This window comes from Lacerta agilis, chromosome 4, assembly GCF_009819535.1.
Source record: "Lacerta agilis isolate rLacAgi1 chromosome 4, rLacAgi1.pri, whole genome shotgun sequence".
Lineage (NCBI taxonomy): Eukaryota > Metazoa > Chordata > Lepidosauria > Squamata > Lacertidae > Lacerta > Lacerta agilis.
In genome coordinates, this window is record NC_046315.1 from 20163428 (window position 1) to 20182379 (window position 18952).

At 42.7% G+C, this 18952-nt stretch overlaps 1 protein-coding gene across 1 annotated transcript; it reads left to right on the forward strand.

The window, feature by feature from the left end:
• Positions 1 to 35: 35 nt before the first annotated feature.
• On the forward strand, positions 36 to 2587 carry LOC117045296 (vitelline membrane outer layer protein 1-like). Its single transcript, XM_033146221.1, has 3 exons — positions 36 to 272; positions 1417 to 1511; positions 2244 to 2587. Exons 1-3 carry the CDS (start codon positions 102 to 104, stop codon positions 2536 to 2538), a joined length of 561 nt encoding a protein of 186 aa, XP_033002112.1. The 5' UTR covers positions 36 to 101; the 3' UTR covers positions 2539 to 2587.
• Positions 2588 to 18952: the final 16365 nt, after the last annotated feature.

Consider the following 18952-nt stretch of genomic DNA (forward strand, 5'->3'; position numbering starts at 1 on the left):
TTTCCAGATGTGACTCAGCCCAAGTCTCTGGGCTATAAATTCTCAAGCCTGCTATTCTTCGATGGACTCTTTCCACCTTGATTCAGACTAGATTGCTTTCCATGGACTTCACCATCACTACGATGCTTTTCTTGATCCTCTTCAGCAGCCTTGCCCCTGCAGAAGCCAAGTACTATAATTCCATCCTCACAGTGCCAAATGGAGGACCATGGGGCACTTGGGGGAAGATCCAGTTTTGTCCACAGGGATATGCTCATGGCTTCTCACTGAAGGTAAGGTTTGCTGTTAGTTTGCTTTCACAATCAGATCTCTCTCTCCTTCCTTCGTTTTTGTCAGAACACTCTCCAGAACAGTTTTTGAACTCAATAAGAAATGTGGGGAAGCAATAGGACAGGGATGGACTCTTAACTAAGGAGATGATAGACCAAATGGCCAGAATTGCTATCAAATGTTCCCTAACCTCCATTATCCACAAAGGAATGTGTTAAGGAGATATGGATAAATGGCCATAAATCAGCTGCAGGGAGGAAAGGAGTCTACCAGCTGCAAGAATAGAAGTTTTGGATTAACTATCTGCAGTCTGGATTCAGACCGTTCCTCCTAGGCTGGAAAAACAGCAAAGACAGCTTGTTTACTGGAAGCTGAATCATGGGACAAAGTGATGCAGTGACTTTTAGAAACTGTATGATAACAGCTTCTACCGAGACAAGACGGGAACCATCAACAATTGTAGGATTAAAGGATACAACACCATATATGGATGGGAAAACATCATGGGGGGAAATTGTCACGGGCAGGAAAGAGTAAGAATTACTGTTAAAGTTCCTCACTTGAAACTTTATAAATTGCCTATTATATCAACACTAACTGAAATTACAAGATTGTAGCTGTTTACAGGTAGGTAGCCGTGTTGGTCTGCCATAGTCAAAACAAAATAATAAAAAAATTCCTTCCAGTAGCACCTCAGATACCAACTAGGTTTGTACTTGGTATGAGCTTTCGTGTGCATGCACACGAAAGCTCATACCAAGAACAAACTTAGTTGGTCTCTAAGGTGCTACTGGAAGGAATTTTTTTAAGATTGTAGCTGTTATATAAGGGATTATTTTAACTCAATGGAATGGAATAGAAATTATTAAAATTTTGGAACACAGAAAAAATGTAATGCGCTGTATTGCCGAGTCATGTTTTGGTCCGCCATTTAGATTCAAAATGGCTCCTGGTGCCCGAAATTCCACAAAGACCCTCACCTCAGGAACCATTAGGGCCAGGTTTGGTGACAATATCTCAAGAGGTGGCCATACTCATAGGGAACATACAAATGGAAAAACCATTTCCCAAAATATATACTAGATTGATGTCAGTAGTTCAGCAGTTCAAATTTATCACACTCTCTGCATCTATTTTTCCCTCTAGGTAGAGCCAGTTCAAGGTCGAGGTGATGATACAGCCCTCAACGGAATCCGCCTGCACTGCACCGATGGTTCAGTTATTGAGTCTTCAGTTGGACCGTGAGTGGCTTTCTTTCTTTCTTTTCTGCTTTGGTTCAATTCTTAGGAGGGTAATGGCTGGAGGAGCTGAACTGAAATTTGTTAGGGTGGGTTAGATCAGCACCTGATAGGAGGGCAAGTCAACATGGCTACCCAGTTCTCTTTTGGGGGGTGGTTGAGCAGTGGCAACCAACATCAATTGTCTACCACCTCTCTTCCTAAGATAGTACCGCTTACCCACCATTCCATACCTCACCAAGATCCTGTTGATAGGAGATCCCTGAATTTGGCCAACTGTTCCCTCTGGCCCAGTCTTCTGATGTCCTATTAACATCTTCTGAGGGTTCTGTTGCCTCAGAAGACCTACCTGGCTCAAAACAAGCTGAGCCCCAATAAACTGATACTTCTCCCCTTTTCAGGTTTGCCACCTCTTTTCCAGTAAACAGATAATTATTCTGGGTCATCTCAGACCCAGAAGATCTTAGGTTGTGTCAAACAATATTTGTTGCAGATATCAATGTGTAACTTAACAGTTTCATAGACTCACACACCAATAACACCTGATTTGTGATCATGGGTTTCTCTGCCTTCACCAGCAGTGGAGGGTAGAGGGGAAGGAAGGAGCAGCAGGTTCTTTTTGAATGCAATGCAAAGTCTTGTATCCTCCTGTAATGCTAGTAATGGCCTGATCCCTCTTGGAGCAAGCAGCTACCTGTCCCATTTCACATTAACGTTCAGTGTCTTCTTTGGCAGGTGGGGATCCTGGACACAGATTCAGTATTGCCCCCGTGGCAACCTAGTCTCTTTCTCTCTGAGGGTGGAAGGATCCCAGGGCAAAGGTGACGATACTGCCGCCAACAACATCCAGTTCACCTGCCAAGATGGAACTGGGCTGATGGGCCATGGACTTGCCTGGGGTAGTTTTGGTCCATGGAGCAGTCGCTGCTACTCTGGATTCATTAGTGGCATTGAGACAAGGGTGGAGTCTCCCCAAGGAAAGGGCGATGACACAGCACTCAATGATGTGAAATTCTATTGCACTGGCTAAACCCCAAGTACCTCCCTGTATCTCTGCTGCTTTTCAGTAGTCATGAATGTAAACCAAAACTAAATATTGGCATGAAAGTAGTGTGTGATTCTTTTCATTTTAATTACATAATTTTGCACCTATCACTTCTGCATGGGAAGCAATGAAATACACACACACACAATCTCCATTTCTAACTCAGCTTTCCTCCATGTACCTCAAGGGGGCACAGACATTTTTCTCTCCTCCCATTTTATCCTCACAACAACTCTGTGAGGTAGGTCAGGCTGAGAGGGAGGGAGTGGCCAAAGGTCATGCTGTGAGCATCATGGCCAAGTGGGAAGATCTGATACAATTGCCATACTGACTTCCTGTTGGACCATTAGCTGGTCTGCATTCCGATCTAGCATATACAGAATACAAGCTTTGAGGGAAAATGTGGAGGCACTATTCTGACCAACCACTTAGTGAGAAATAAGCCTGCTTCCATCTTTCAGTATTTTTAGCCAGTGAGTAAAGTCACAGATTGACGTTTGGAGGAGCAAGCCACAGAGACAATAAATGATGGAGGAACACACAAATTGTCTGCAGAAGATACTTCCTGCTTGTGTGTGAATATTGTGTATAAGGTAATACAGATTATGAAACTATTGTAGCATGCCCTCTAACAATAAAAAACCATGGGGAACCTGGATCAATTTTAATGTTTTCATTCAGTACTCATGGGCTGATTTTATACATTTATTTGAAGCCATTTTGTTCTGAAATGTAAACTATGAAATATGAGCCTCAATGAATGACATTTATTGATTCACTTGTTTTCCGTTTCTAAATGTGAAAAGAGTGCTTCCCTTAAAGAGCCTCGTGATAATACCTTCTATGAGGTTTTGACTTCTCTTCTTTTTTATTACTTGCCAGTGTATTAATTGTGATTTTCAGTTATTCGTATCAGCCTTGAAAAATTCTGTTCAAAAGCAAACTACAAATGGTAAATAAATCTTGTCCTTTGCACACATATTAAGTTGATTGCTAAATTAGTTAAAAGCTATCAATTAGTTATTTTTTCACCTGGCAATAGTCTTAGGAAGCCATTTTTGTTTGTTTGTTTATTTTATTAAATTTGCTTGACAACATTACATTATTATATATGGTATTTTGAAAAAAAAAAAAAGAAGTACAAATCAAAGACAAGTCTATGCAATTCAATTCACCATACATTCTTTCATATGTACACAAGATATGTAGAATTTAGCTGACTCACTGTATAATTCTCCCCCTCCCCCTGGATTATAAGTAATTTTTCTAGGGCCATTAGTTTGGTGCCTAGTGAAAGAATCCCACAAGCATGGGCCCACGGATGCAATATATCTCAATGGGAGAAACCCATCTCTAGGGCTAGACACATTCAAATGGCTACAGGCAGTACTTCAGATCAGTGTTCCTCAACCTTGGGTCCCCAGATGTTTTTGGCCTACAACTCCCATCACCCATAGCTAGTAGGACCAGTGGTCATGGATGATGGGAGTTGTAGGCCAAAAACATCTGGGGACCCAAGGTTGAGGAACACTGCTTCAGATAACCTGGTCTCAAACCTACTAAGCTTTAAAGCTAATGCCCTGCTCTTTAAATGGGGTCTAGAAATGAATAGGTCACCAATGCACAGTCTCCAACTGCCCTGAAAATGCCAAGACCACCACAAAACCCTTAAGCCATCACAGCTTTTCATTATGTCATGCAGGGTCAGGGCCAGATTAAGACCTTTAGAAGCCCTAAACAAGAGCTTTCCAAACTTTGTGTCGTGACGCGTTAGTTTGTCAGCTGCAGTGTGTAGGTGTCAGGAATGAGCCAGCTCCCAGTGAAGATTTGCAGCCAGCTGAGGAAAGCAGCCAGGAACAGAGAGGGTTAACTCTCATGCAGGAGGAAGAGCAGACAGAGCTAGCTCCTGTTCCCCTTGGAATGCCAGTTGATAAGGGGACGACTGCGAGCAGGCTGGAACCCAGCCAAAGTCAATCAGGCAGGAACAGAGAAGGAAGTAGTCTGTCAGACTGGGAAAAGACTGGAGCTGACCCAATCTCTCCTAAGAGTCGGCTGAGTGGCGGGCTATTAGGCAGGAAACAAAACAAATGATGCAAAGTCAGAAGATTCAATATCTTCTATAGAACCCAGAAACAGTCTTCAGAAGGGTCATCTTGATTGATGATACCAGAGGCTATGTTACAGGCGTCTGTAGCTATCTGTTTGTTTTTGCAATAATTCCTCCTTTTTAATTAACGGCGCTTACTGTGCTATCAAGCTGAGAACTTGGATGCATGACAGTAGGTGTGTCACGCAAATGCTCCCTGTGGCAGAGAAGCACCACCAGCATTGGCACCAATTTTGAGCAAGATCCCACCCCAAATTGGCATAATCTTGCCCCCATAACGCCGATGGCTGGGAGTGCAGTGGCAGCAGAGCAGGCGGTGTCGGCTGGAGTAGTTAGGTCGTGGTGGTAGTGACAGCAGCAGCTGGGCAAAGTGGATCTTCCCCTTTTGCCTCAAGCAGTGAAACAGGATGCACCGCCCCACCACCAAATAATCTGCCTGCATACCAGGGCTTATTTTTCAGCCAGAACTCTTCAGAACTCAGTTCCAGCAGCTCTCAAGTGGGCACTATTGCCATTCTAAGAGAAGAATGCACTTCTTTTTCTAGAAAAATAGCACTGCTGCATAAGTTGCTAATGTATTTCACTTGGTGGCCCAAATTACCATCTGGCTACTCAACCCAGTATTGTCTTTTTTTTTTTTTTTTAGATAAAGCAGAGGACTAATGGACTTAAAAGAGTCCATCAGTTCCCTATTGTTTCCCCATCTTCAGAAGGTGTTCAAAAAGAAAGGGAGGGAGGAACTTCAAAGCGAGCCGATGGTGACAGCAAACAGTAACCCTGGAGGAAACCTTACCTTCAGTGAGAAGCCATGAGCATATCCCTGAGGGCAAAACTGGATTGCCCCCCAGCTACCCCAAGGTCCTCCATTTGTCACAGAGAGGAAAGAATTAAAGTCCCGGGCTTCCACAGGCCCAAGGCAGCAGCAGAGGATCAAGAAGAACACAGACGAGGCAGTGAGATCCATGATATCTCTGCTCTGAATCGAGGTGCACAAAGCTAGTTGAAGGAAAGCAGCTTTGGGAATTTATATCCCAGAGTTCTGAGCCGGGACATACCCTGAGACAATGAAATATTTTCAAAACTTGTAAAAGGTAAAGGAAGACCACCAGTAGGTTTATTTGCATTGAATGTGCAATACATGTCAATAGCGACTACGGCGTTAAGGGAGCAGTTTGATTCTGCTAAACCTCTCAGAGCTGCAAAGGGTTTTGGGGCTGGAAGTGGTCTGAGGCAAAGTAAACCAGAAAAAGTGACCTTTTGGTGACATCGTGTTGCTCACTTAGCCATTATTATTCCTTAGAACTGCTATAACAAGAATTTGGGGAAGGTAAAAGGAGGAAGAAACTGTCACTAAAAGCTACTTTGTTCCGTTCATGAAGTGTTAGTCTCATTTATCAGATTTATGAACACGCAATAATAAAGGCTGCTGGTGTAATCATTGGGGTTAATGGCAATGCAATAGAAAAAACACCATCTGTGACAATTCAAGTACACAGAATTATCACAGTGACCAGAGGCACCCTTCTCTTCTTGGTTTCATCTTTTCTAGGGCCTGGTCCTGGCACTGAAAATAAATTCAAGGTCTAAACCAGGGATAGAGAATGTGGCCTTCCAGATACTGCGGACTACAACTCCCAAAAGCCACAGCTGGCATGGTCAATGGTCAGAGACGATAGACACTGGAGACCAACAACATGTGGAGGGCTGCAGATTCTCCATTCCTGGTCTAGCCCTTCTCAGCTCTACTTCAGTGTGGAACCTTCCAAAGATTGAACCATACTCTGGAATCTTCTATCTAGCAGCAATCTGTTTTGCAATGATTACATCCCTGAAATGGGTTTCAAAATGGATGCTATGTTGCACTTGCCAGACCTATTCTAATTTTCTAATTCCTGATCTTCAGAAATCTCTCCCCTTCTTTTTCTTGTATTTCAGTAGCGCATAAGAAAGAAGACTGGTTGCCGAAGAATTGATGCTTTTGAATTATGGTGCTGGAGGAGACTCTTGAGAGTCCTATGGACTGCAAAAAGATCATACTTATCCATCCTTAAAGAAATCAGCCCTGAGTGCTCACTGGAAGGGCAGATCCTGAAGTTGAGGCTCCAGTACTTTGGCCACCTCATGAGAAGAGAAGACTCCCTAGAAAAGACCCTGGTGTTGGGAAAGATGGAGGGCACAAGGAGAAGGAGACGACAGAGGATGAGATGGTTGGATAGTGTTCTTGAAGTGACTAGCATGAGTTTGGCCAAACTGCGGGAGGCAGTGAAAGATAGGCATGCTCTGGTCCATGAGGTCACGAAGAGTTGGACACGACTGAACGACATATATATATATATATATATATATATATATATATATATATACACACACACACACACACACACACACAATCTTGTTGTGTCACCATCACTCACTCGTTCTCAGGTTGGCTGCACAGCACATAGATTTTGCTCTTAGTGTTTCTTCCCAGTAACCTCAGTTCCCTGAGCCTTTCTGCTTCAGTGGGATCTCTGCTAGCACACCAAGTAGAAGCCTGTAAATTCAGTCGGCATGACACATCTAAAGACATCTGCTCTGCAGCTCCTGGCAGCCTGGGGAAAAGGTGTGGAGGAGAGAAAGTAGATGCTCTTTTTACAGAATCCATGGCACACCCAAATTGACTCCAGAATTGACCATTTTCATGCCATTTGTTCTTCCACTGCTGGAACTGCTGCCACGGCTGATGCAGGGCCAGTCTTCAATATATCACTTTGGGGGGAGGCATTCAAGCAAGAGGTGAAGACTCAACTCCAGGGATTCTTGAATTATACTGGTTTTCAGTCCCGCAAACAGACTGAAATGACCCTGGTGGATGATCTACACCAGGAACGGTAGACAGTTCATGAGATCCCTGCTGCTTCCGCTGCACCACTCAGTGACCTTTAGATTTCATTGATTTTTTTGGTGGGGAATAACACACACATTATAAAGAAGGGGGAAAGAGTAGTCAAAGGGGCATTTGGCAGTGTTGGGAAGCGGAGTGAGGAAAGGCCAATTCTTCGCAGGAAGAGTTAGTCACCTACTAGGTCATTCATCACGAAATAACAAATTGGCTTGTATCTGTACAGCTGACCACCTAAATTCCTCCAATTATGCAAAACCAAACAAAAAATAGAAAGGGAAGTGTTTATCTGGTCCTGTTAATCTAGATTGCTTCTCCCTAATATGTGTTTTGGAAGTCAGCCTTCTATGATAAGTGTCACTTTTTCAGCTTTTACTGAAAGGCACCAATTTCTTGTGTGTGTGTTTTTTTTATAATGCAATTTTTGATTTTATTTTTTATGAATTGACTTCAAATTGAATAGTTACATTATTTCATATATTGACTTTCCACCCACAGTGTTTTTGCTCATAACCTTTTCTACTGCATTATATATTAAACTATTATCTATTACAGAAATCCATCTAATACTTGTCTTTTTTCTACCACTACCCCTGTCTCGAATCCCGCGATTTCATTTGATTGCAGGGCTTTTTCAAATAGTCCAAAAAGGCCTCCATTCCTCTATTTAAAAGTTCATCATTTTGATCTCTTAATATTTCTGTCAGCTTTGCCATTTCCACATAGACCATAAGCCATCCCTCCTTCAATTTCTTATTATGTTAAGGCAGCTTTATATGTACATACATATTTAAGAATTGCCTTGCTGAGTCAGAGATCAGGTTTGTCTAGCCTAGCAACCAATTTCTACTGGACTCCTGGTGTTTTATTGAGGACCCTTTGCTGCCTTGTAAATTCTCCATCAAAATTTTAAATCAAATTAATAAATCCTGAGAGTGGTGGTGGTGGCAGCATAGGGAACTAGAGATGGGGAGAAAATCAATTCTGCTCACATTCAACAGGTGTACCTACCTGAATTGCATTTTCCAAAGCACTCAGAGAACCACAGTACAGCTGTCATTCAAAATTCACAGTTCTCAGAATTTTGCAATTAATACAATGTGCCAATGTACAAAAATGCATCTATCAGTGAAAATAGCATGAGGAAATGTCTTATATTTAGAGAAATGGCTGTATAAAAACATGCCTTTTAGGAGAAATTCACACTTAACTGCTGATGAATGGGGACGTTTAAAAAAAAATCTGAAACTGGTATGCGAATGTGGAGATCTGAACTTAACATTTGAAAAAGGAAAGAAAAGTAAAATTGACAGAATCACCCCTTTCTGTAGGGAACAGCTGCAGCCTGAACACTTCCAGCATGACCTGGGGCTTCTCACATTACCTGAGCAGTGTGTGGGGTACCTGCACTGAAACATCTTCTGAATTGTAAATGTAATATGAGAAGGGGCCCGTGCCATCCAGTGCCGTCTGCCCGGCTATTTGCTAAAACTAACCTGACAGCAAATGATATCAGCGTTGCAATTAAATGTCACATTTAACACTCGCTCTGCTATGCCATTATGAATGTAAATGGTAATGGCATTAGCAACTCATGTATCACATTAGAACACCAGCTGCCAGCTGTTTTGCTGCCACCTGCCTCCTCCTTTGTTTTCTGTTGTTAAGGGGCAGGGGCAGCTCTTATTTTACACGCACATCACACCCTAACAAAATAAAAAACTGGACCTCTCTCCCCCATTTTGTTCCAGGAACTTAGAGAGACTGATTCCAGTGTGTAAGCTGAAAAACATCTCTTTCAAGGACAGTTAAATAGGAGATTTAAATCTGATTCTGCAGCATCTTTGATAAGCTACATAGTCTAACAAATGGCTGTTTTGGAAATAAAGATGTTAACTTAATTTCAGTGATATACGGATTACACTGTGAAATGCTAGGTCTCTTTGGTGCTGCGGAAGCATTGCTTTCTGCAATCAGCTGGAAGCAGAGTTAAATGTGGGCTTGACAAATGTATGATGCTCTGTTAGCCAGCTAGCTTCACGACGAAGATCCTTTACTGAGATGCAAGTGCCCATTCAACAAAGTTCCCCTGCAACCTTAATTAATTAATGTTCCATTATTGTCTTTATTCACAAATGTGCACAGTGCTTTGAAATCCTGCAAACTAGACACAGTAAGCTTTGGCGATTTCACCAGGCTAGAGGTGAAATCTTTGCAACCTTGCTTGGAAAGAAAGACCCAAGATTCTCGGGAAGCTGAATTCTGCATACAGAAGAACATTCTGCACACTTTGTTGCTGTTCTGCAGCATAGCCCTGCATATGGGGGCTTCCACATAACTCTCGGTGCATCGCTGACAACAGTGGTGCAATGTGTGATGAGATAAGGATGATAAGAGGGAGGAGAATTTGAGACCTAGTAGCAGTGGGGAATCTGTGGCCCTCCAGATGTTGCTAGACTCCAACTCCCATCAGCCCCAGCCAGCATGGTCAACAGCATGGGAGCTGTAGTTCCGCAACATATGAGGGGCGAATGTTCTCAATCCCCGCGTTCATCTCGTCCTCATATATTCTAGAACAAACACAGAAACTATTAGGCTCTTCCTACCAGCTCATGAAACATGACACATCATAGGCTAAAAAAAATTAGAAGCCAACTAGACAACAGTAATGGATAAAAATGTAAACTTTTCAAATCAGCATATAATGCTGTCTTTAAAAAAAAAAATCTTATAAAAAAATAACTACAGATTAAGGTCTAGTACATTTAACATTAGCAATTTCTATGTGAACCATGCCAGGGGGTGGAAATAATATGCCAACTGAAACTGATAAATGTGCCAAAGTAACGCATTAGAAAATCGCTGGCGCTTGAAGGTTCTAATCTTGTCCATCTTCTTCAGCACAGCATGCTTAGATCTGGATTATGCAAAGCTCCCTCTTTTTAAAAAAAACAACAGTTTTTCAGAAATCCATATGGAAAAGTCAAATTGCAGGATAACAGCAAAAATGTCTAGGTCTCACTCCTCATATTAGTTCCTCATAACAGAAACTTTAATAGTTGCTACTAGTGAGAGCGGTCCACAAATGCATATATAAAAACCTAAGTGGAATTAATATATTCGTCTACTTGTCACTCAAGCCAAAATCAGGCACATTTCCATGTAGATTGCCTTGGAAATGAATATTAACGTGAAATATAGATGTTAATATTCATTTTCAAGGCAATCTAGATGGAAATGCACCTGATTATAGTTTGAGTGACAACATGACTGAAATGTGGAAATTTTACTTTTATAATATTAAAGGCTTTCAAACTTATTCAGTCAAGGTGCTTGGGATTGGGCTGTGGCAATGCCCTTTGCAGAAGACCAGTCACTTCAGGAGGGTTAGGAGTAATAATTGCCAAAGAAGGTCCTAAGAGTGGCAGACTTAGAAAAGAAAAAAGTGCAACTTTCTCATAGGATAGGAATTGCCAAGCTCCTTGGAGCCCCCAACCTATTCTATTGACTGCAAATTAATTTTTTAGTGTGGCAGCACCCATGTGTTTTTAACAGTCATTCAGTTTATTGTTGATTTTAATTATTTTTGAATGTTTTATACCGGTATATAAATTGTTTATCCTCTATTTGACCGAGAAGCTGGGTAGCTTTGGTACACATAGAGGGGTCCTTCACTGAAGAATTTGATAAAGTAGAATTTGATAAAGTTGAAACCAGACATACTTAAATCATTAGTAGCTCTCCACAGTTGTTTTTTAGTTAAAGGTTTGCCATTTTGAAAGAAATCTGCCATTCTAGGGAGCTCTGTAAGCCTTCTCATGAGTGTCAATGCCCAATCCTAGCCTAGCAATGTGACAAAGTGCCCCTGCTCCACAATCCAAACTGAGATCGCACAGGGCACAAATAGCCAACATCGATGTAACTGTACCTAGGTGCTTCCATTTACAAACAATAAGAGATGGGGGGAGGGAGGGAGACTGTTGGGGGTCTGTGTCGGATCACCCAAAGAACGGGATGTAGGCAAAGACATCATTTGAGACCCCATACTCTCTCCTCCCATGGGAAATTAGCATAAAATGTAACCATGCAATCAGTAACTGGGCAGTTTTTTCGGCTTACGCAAGCAAGTAGTGGTAGTGGTTGTTGCTGTTCTGGAGGGAATCTTCTTTTGCAAAGGGATCTGCAGTAAAGTAGGAGATTTTTAGTTATTTCAGGAGCTGTTCAGCTCATCACTAGCAGTTTAAAAATTGCCCTTGTGCTAGACACTAAGTTTAAATGGGAACGCCCAACAGTAGAGATCCCAACATCCTTCAAAGTCACTGTGTAGGGATGGAACCCTTGTCTCTGCTTCAAGACCCCAATCAGATATCTTGGAAGACAACCACAGTTAGCTCCTCATATTTGAGCTCCCTGAAGTTGTGACGTGTCCTAAAAACTGAGTTCTTCAAGCAGTAACCTTCCAAATGGATGGTGGTACTGCAGCGGAAGTCATCAGAGTGAGATCGCTGGCCCAGGGCTCTATGTGCCCTTTCAAAATTGTCAAGGGAGAGAGAAATGTTCAGATCCAATCCATTAAACCACTAAAAAGATGGCCATGTCTGCCCCTACTTTTCCTCTGGGGACCCCGCCCCCCATACCACTCAAAAAATCTTCCTACGCTCGTGGTTTGAATATTCCTCAAGCTTCAATAATAGCAGTCACCGTTTTTAATAGCGCAAACTCAGTCTGATTACCTATCACTAAGGCCATATCCTCACTACCAGTTTTTGCAATGCCTGGCAGCTGAGTGATGAGTATCTAGAGTTCAGCCACCCAGTCACCCTGAAGAGCTTCCCTCATTTTAGCAACGTACTTGTTCTCAGTCAGAGCATTACTCAATTTCGACTTCCGGCTGGCGACGCCATAGCGGGAGGTCGGGGCTGCTTCGGCTCCGAAGCGCCCGATCCATCCCGGGGGTTAGGAGCCCCGCAACCGCAAAGCGGGGCTCCGGTTGGGGTGCGGGAAGAGCGTCCCGCACCCTGGGCTCCCCGGCGGCGCCCGTAGTGCTCCGAACCCTTCCCCCGCTCCCCCTGTAAGGGGGGAGTGGGGGTGAAGGGACCACGGAGCCGGGCCATAGGGGATATGCCCCAACCGGGATGCAAATGCGGCGACCAATCCCGAGATGAGCGTTGAAGTTCTACCTGCGATGTTAGGTCCTGAAGAACCTGGTGGTCGTGAGTACGAGATGGGATTAAATACTATACTGTTTGGAACGATCCGGGGGAAGAAGAAAGGCAGCCTGCTTCCCTCCCCTTGGCTAATAGAAGTTAACCAGCTTGAATGACTGTTGCTACCAAATGGATTACAAAGTAACTAAATTTTGGAGAGTGAGACTGTTACAATTTCCCTTCGGGGAGTAAAGGAGTGGAAGATATCTCAGTTTGAAAGTTTCGGTCTTTGCATGCTGATTTCATGGAAAAATGGCGACGAAAAGTTCCAACCGAGGTGGAAAACAACCCTCACAGAGGAAAGGACATAGAGACAGGAACTGTAATATGATACTTACTCCTACCCCTCTTTCTACTGTGCTGGACTTTGTTTGCAAACTTGTTTTGAATTCCACTTTGACGGATGAACAAAGACTCCTTGAGCTGAGATCGGAGATTCTTTACTGGAAAGTGAAAGCCTTGTGTGGGGGCCTGATAAGAAATGAATTCCCTGCAGAGGAGGCTGCTGATCATTTTGACACTTTGGAAGGACGCGTCTGCAGCGAGCTGAGAGGGTGGATAGGAGGATGGGAAGAAGAGATAGGGCTGCTCCAAAAGGGAAAAGACTCCGTTTCTGGGGGTGGCAGCCCCAAAACGGTGGCAAGTTTTATTATATCCAGCCCCCGAGGTGTGAGCTCGAGGGCATGGGACAAAGAATGGAGCTACTTTCAAGAAGAATGGTTTGGAGAAATGGAGCAGCCGGAAGACCGTGGGAAGAACACCCGGGAGCTCGCTGCAAGGAGCGCTTTGAATTGTGCCTGCCTCTGTGACTTTCAGGGAAGAAAAGACAATGGGAAATTCGGCTCTGGCACTGCTAGGAGAAAGACAATGGACAGAAGGGGTGTGGGGTGAAGTACTAAATAGAATCTAAAACGGCTGGATATGGTAATATGAAATTGGAATGTGAAGACTCGATGGTGTATTTAGATTTTTTGATTTCTAAATGAGATATCTGAAGATTTATGTGATTAGCAGCAGACTTTAGGTTAGAAGAGTAAGTAATGTACAAGAATAAGATAATGAATAACAGAAGAGGATTTAAGATGAGGTATGATCATATTGGGGTAGAATTAAGAAAACTAGAATAAGATGAATTATAGATCACGTTGAGTAAGATGATTACTGTATTTTATATATAAAATTATGTTTAATTTTGTAAAGAAGGGGTTAAAAAAAAATAGATTAGGGGTAAAACCAAGGGTGAAAAGGCAGGGGAAGTCGCGTCAAGATATGGAAATAGAAATTTTTTTTTTCTGAGAAGAAGTTTAAGGAAGAAGGAGAAACTTGGCAATGTTTTTGTTTGTATTATTGTTGGTGTGGGTGGGGGTTTCTGTTGTAATAAGAAAAATGCCAATAAATTCTTATAATACAGAGCATTACTCAATTTCATGCCTCACAGTACCATAGAAATGCCGTGCACCATTTTGACAGCTTCTCCTCAACTGCCATCTTGGAGATATCGTTGTGAGTTTCAGGCTCTATATCAAGTCTTATCAATCTTGCATGAGATTCTCAGGTCTCTTGAAGCATCGCCTTAGTAAGCTTATATCATTATTTCTTAATTATTATTATTTCTTAAATTTCTATACTGCCCGTCATCCGAGGATCACAGGGTGGTTTACAATATAGAAATACAAAAATACATAGCACAGAAAATCACAGGATAGTTTCAGAAAGTCACTGCCCAGCGTGTTAATGGCCCAGTGGCCCCCGGAAACCTGAAATCAGGCTGAATTCATGCATGAGCCACACCCCTAATCACAAATACCATTGCCTCACGCGCAACTTTTCATGAAAGCCTGTCACAAAACAACTCCTGTCTGGATGCCTGACGTGCTAACTTTTGTAAATGTTGCTTGTCTGCTTTGAACAAAATTGCCTAAATACGGCTCTGTCATTCGTAATGAGGTAATAGGCCTTAAAATTACTTGTGTGTCATCTCATTGCTTCTACATCTGATCCTCTACCTAAATTGCTGCCATTATCACAGCATTCTTTCTGTTAGAGCCTATTCTGTATATAAATCAGTTTCCCAGAATATTTACAAGGTAATTCCTGAGGTGGCAGGTGGGAGGTTTAAAATGAGTTTGGGATGGTTCCAGTCTTCAGCACTCAACTTCTGGAGGGGGTGGTGGAGTCTTAGGAGTCAGATATGGCCTACAAGTTGTAGGTTAGCCCCCACTGCTATAGAGTCTTCGCTGATAAGATCACGAAGGTGCTGAGACTTAGTAATCTCACAGTGTAGAAATATTCACCGTCCTATTAACTATCCATGGGACGCGGGTGGCGCTGTGGTTTAAACCACAGAGCCTAGGGCTTGCCGATCAGAAGGTCAGCGGTTCGAATCCCCGCAACGGGGTGAGCTCCCGTTGCTTGGTCCCAGCTCCTGTCAACCTAGCTGTTCGAAAGCACATCAAAGTGCAAGTAGATAAATAGGTACCACTCCGGTGGGAAGGTAAATGGTGTTTCCATGCGCTGCTCTGGTTCACTAGAAGTGGCTTGGTAATGCTGGCCACATGACCCGGAAGTTCTACGCCGGCTCCCTCAACCAATAAAACGAGATGAGTGCCGCAACCCCAGAGTCGTCTGCAACTGGACCTGATAGTCAGGGGTCCCTTTACCTTTAAGTCATATTTGGCCCCTTCATGGATCACTGCCTTGTCGTGGTGAAGGGGCTTGAATAACTCCAAGAAGCTATGAGCTATGCCATGCAGGGCCACCCAAGATGGACAGGTTATAGCCGAGAATTTAGACTAAATGTGATCTACTTGAAGAAGGAACTGGCAAACCACTCTGGTATTTTGCCAAGAAAACTCCATGGACATAAAAAAGGAGAAGCTTTGAGAAGAAAGTAAGACTTTCCAAGGCATGCTCTGGTTCATGGGATCACGGAGAGTCTAAACAACAAGAACAAGTCACATTTGGGCACTCTGTTGAGATGGAGAAAATTTCCATTGTTATTTGTCTCCTATACTTTAACGTGGGTATTTGAACTTTTAGATTAGTAAAGCAATCCAGCCTGAAGACTGAGTGGATAATAGCAGATTAAGAAACTGATTGGTTTAAAAAAAAGAAAAGACATAAAACCACAGTTAAAATAAGTATGACATAATGAGCTCTAACATTTTCAGTCCATTGACAGCAAAAAAAACTGATTCTATAAAGCCTGTCCAAATTAAAAGAGCTTGAAAACACTCAATAAGAAGCTCCTCTGCTTTAAGTTTTGGTGTGAACATTTTCCAGTAGCTAGAAAAATTAAATCAGGATTTTAGGATTATCAGCCAGAATGGAATTTAGCACTTATTCAAGCCATAACACATTTCCCTCCATGATCGGCAGCTGAGATATATAACCAAGAATTGTATTTACAGGTGGGAAGCCATGTTGGTCTGCCATAGTCAAAACAAAATAAAAAAATTCTTTCCAGTAGCACCTTAGAGACCAACTAAGTTTGTTCTTGGTATGAGCTTTCGTGTGCATGCACACTTCTTCAGATACACTGAAACAGAAGTCACCAGATCCTTAAATATAGTGAGGGAGTGGGGAGGGGTATTACTCAGAACGGTTGTGGGAATGGGACAAAGCTATCTTTAGCCACCTCACCCCTTGCCTTTCCCTGCAAGGCTAATTGCAGCTGTTAAGAGTTGTCAACAGCTGATCACCCATTCCCACCACCCTCTTGCGGGGATTCAAACTGCCAACCTTCCGATTGGCAAGCCCAAGGTTCAGTGGTTTACACCACAGCGCCACCTGCGTCCCTAGCAGTAAACACATCTACAATTTGAAAACCCACTCATGTAAAACTACAGTAAAAATACAATCTGCATTCTTCTTTTGGAATATTGGAATCCTGTTTTTTCCCAGGAAGCATGGGAGATTTACAAGAATAAAATAATGAGATGTTGGCTATACTTTTCATTTTGTTTCTCCAAGAAGCTTTCTGTTTTCTCAACTGTTCTTTCAAGAGCTTTCTGATCTTTTCTTCGTATCTTTTATTTCTCAAGGGAGCCATGTTTTGTACAGTACAGAAGCAACAGATTGTTTAAATTGTCATCTGACACCTGTATGAATAAATATATCTTGACCCTGGATGCAACTGGATGCTGAGTTGTGTGTGAAAAGCAAATGTTCTCCCTTCCCATTCAAAAAAGGAAAAGAAAAGAAAAGAAAAGTTAAAAGTAGATCTTAATACCTAGGGGGGTTATGAGTGAAGGAGTGAGTGTGTTTAAACTAATAATAATAATAATAATAATAATAATAATAATAATAATAATAATAATAATAATTTATTTGTACCCCGCCCATCTGGCTGGGGTTCCCCAGCCACTCTGGGCGGCTTCCAACAAAGATTAAAATACTGGTACATAAAAATATCACACATTAAAAACTACCCTGAACAGGGCTGCCTTCAGATATCTTCTGAATGTAAGGTAGTTGTTTACCCTTACAACATATGTCACCAGTATTTTTGTAGGCTGATCGCCGTAGAATTGATGCTTTTGAATTATGGTGCTGGAGACTCTTGAGAGTTCCATGGACTGCAAGAAGATCAAACCTATCCATTCTCAAAGAAATCAGCCCTGAGTGCTCACTAGAAGGACAGATCCTGAAGTTGAGGCTCCAGTACTTTGGCCACCTCATGAGAAGAGAAGACTCCCTAGAAAAGACCCTGATGTTGGGAAAGATGGAGGGCACAAGGAGAATGGGACGACAGAGGATGAGATGGTTGGACAGTGTTCTCGAAGCTACTAACATGAGTTTGGCCAAACTGCGAGAGGCAGTGAAGGATAGGCGTGCCTGGCGTGCTCTGGTCCATGAACAACAACATTTTTGTAGGTATTAAAGTGATGAGCATGCCTTGCTCACGTTTACTCAAATCACTTTTCTCCATCAATGGTGAGGAATCTTTGACCTGCCAAATGCTGTGGACTACAACTCCCATCAGCATCAGCTAGCATGGCCCAAAGACCAGTCTTTCCCAAATTTGAACCCTCCAATGTAGTCCAAAACATTGGAGGGTTCAAATTTGGGAAAGACTGGTCTGGAGAGTTCTGGTGTTTGAACATGAATTATCTTCCTGCTGCTCCATGCCTCCTTTGTTCTGAGAAGGACATGTGGTGTTTTCCCTTTTTAAGAAATGTAAACAAGGGATTATTTACTGAGCCAAGTACTTGAGGACTTCCTGGTCAGATAACATCACTGGGCTGGTATTGCAAAAAGCTTACATTGTTCTTGGATTTTCCCATTCTGCTTCAAACTTCGTTTTCCTCCTGCAATTCTGAATGCCATGTAAATTCCCTCTTCCTTCAACTGAACATTAACACTTATAAACTCTATGCCTGAGATTCCCCCCCCCCTCTTCTCAGTCCTACTTTTGTCTGAACTTTGAAAATGATAATACATGAAGAAGCTGTGGCAGAAGGTTGTTAACTCTCAATCAAGCAGCTGTTCCTACCTGGTCATATGGCTCATTTCTATCTCTTAACCCAAGGTGTTCAGAACATCAGTGATGCAAGGGGGGGGGTTTCCTCCGCCTCTCATAATGCCAGAGGAAAAAGAAGAAGAAACGCCGTGGTGCATCTGCAGCAGCACAACCAGATGCCTTCATCTGCCCCAGCTGCAACAAAACATGTCTCTCTTGTATTGGTCTCTACAGCCACAGCAGGCACTGTAGCTCTCCAACGGTTTGACTTCACCCCTGAAGGCACACTCTTCCATTGTCTCCCAGCCCTCCTAACCTGAACCCAATTCCTCTGGAACAGAAGGGTGGAAAATTTGGGACAGACAAAATAAAATACTTCTTCACACTGCACACAGTTAAATTATGGTGCTTGCTATTCAAAGATGTAGTAACTTGAGCAGCTTTAAAGGGGGGGGGCTTATCAATGGCTACTAATATTCCTCCGAATATCACATACTGGTGGACAGCAGCAGGAGAGGGCTATCGCCTTTATCTCCTGCTGGAAGGCTTCCCATAGGCACCTGGTTGGTCTCTATAGAAAACAGGATGGGTCAGATAGAGATGGCTGGGGCCCCCACATTTAGTCCCCTGAGGTTCCCCCACCAGAGATTTGGCCATGTCCAAACATGATACACAAAATGAAAGAAAGCATGATTGTGCACACAGATATTGGGATGCACTGTGGGGGGGAAAGGCATCTTTGC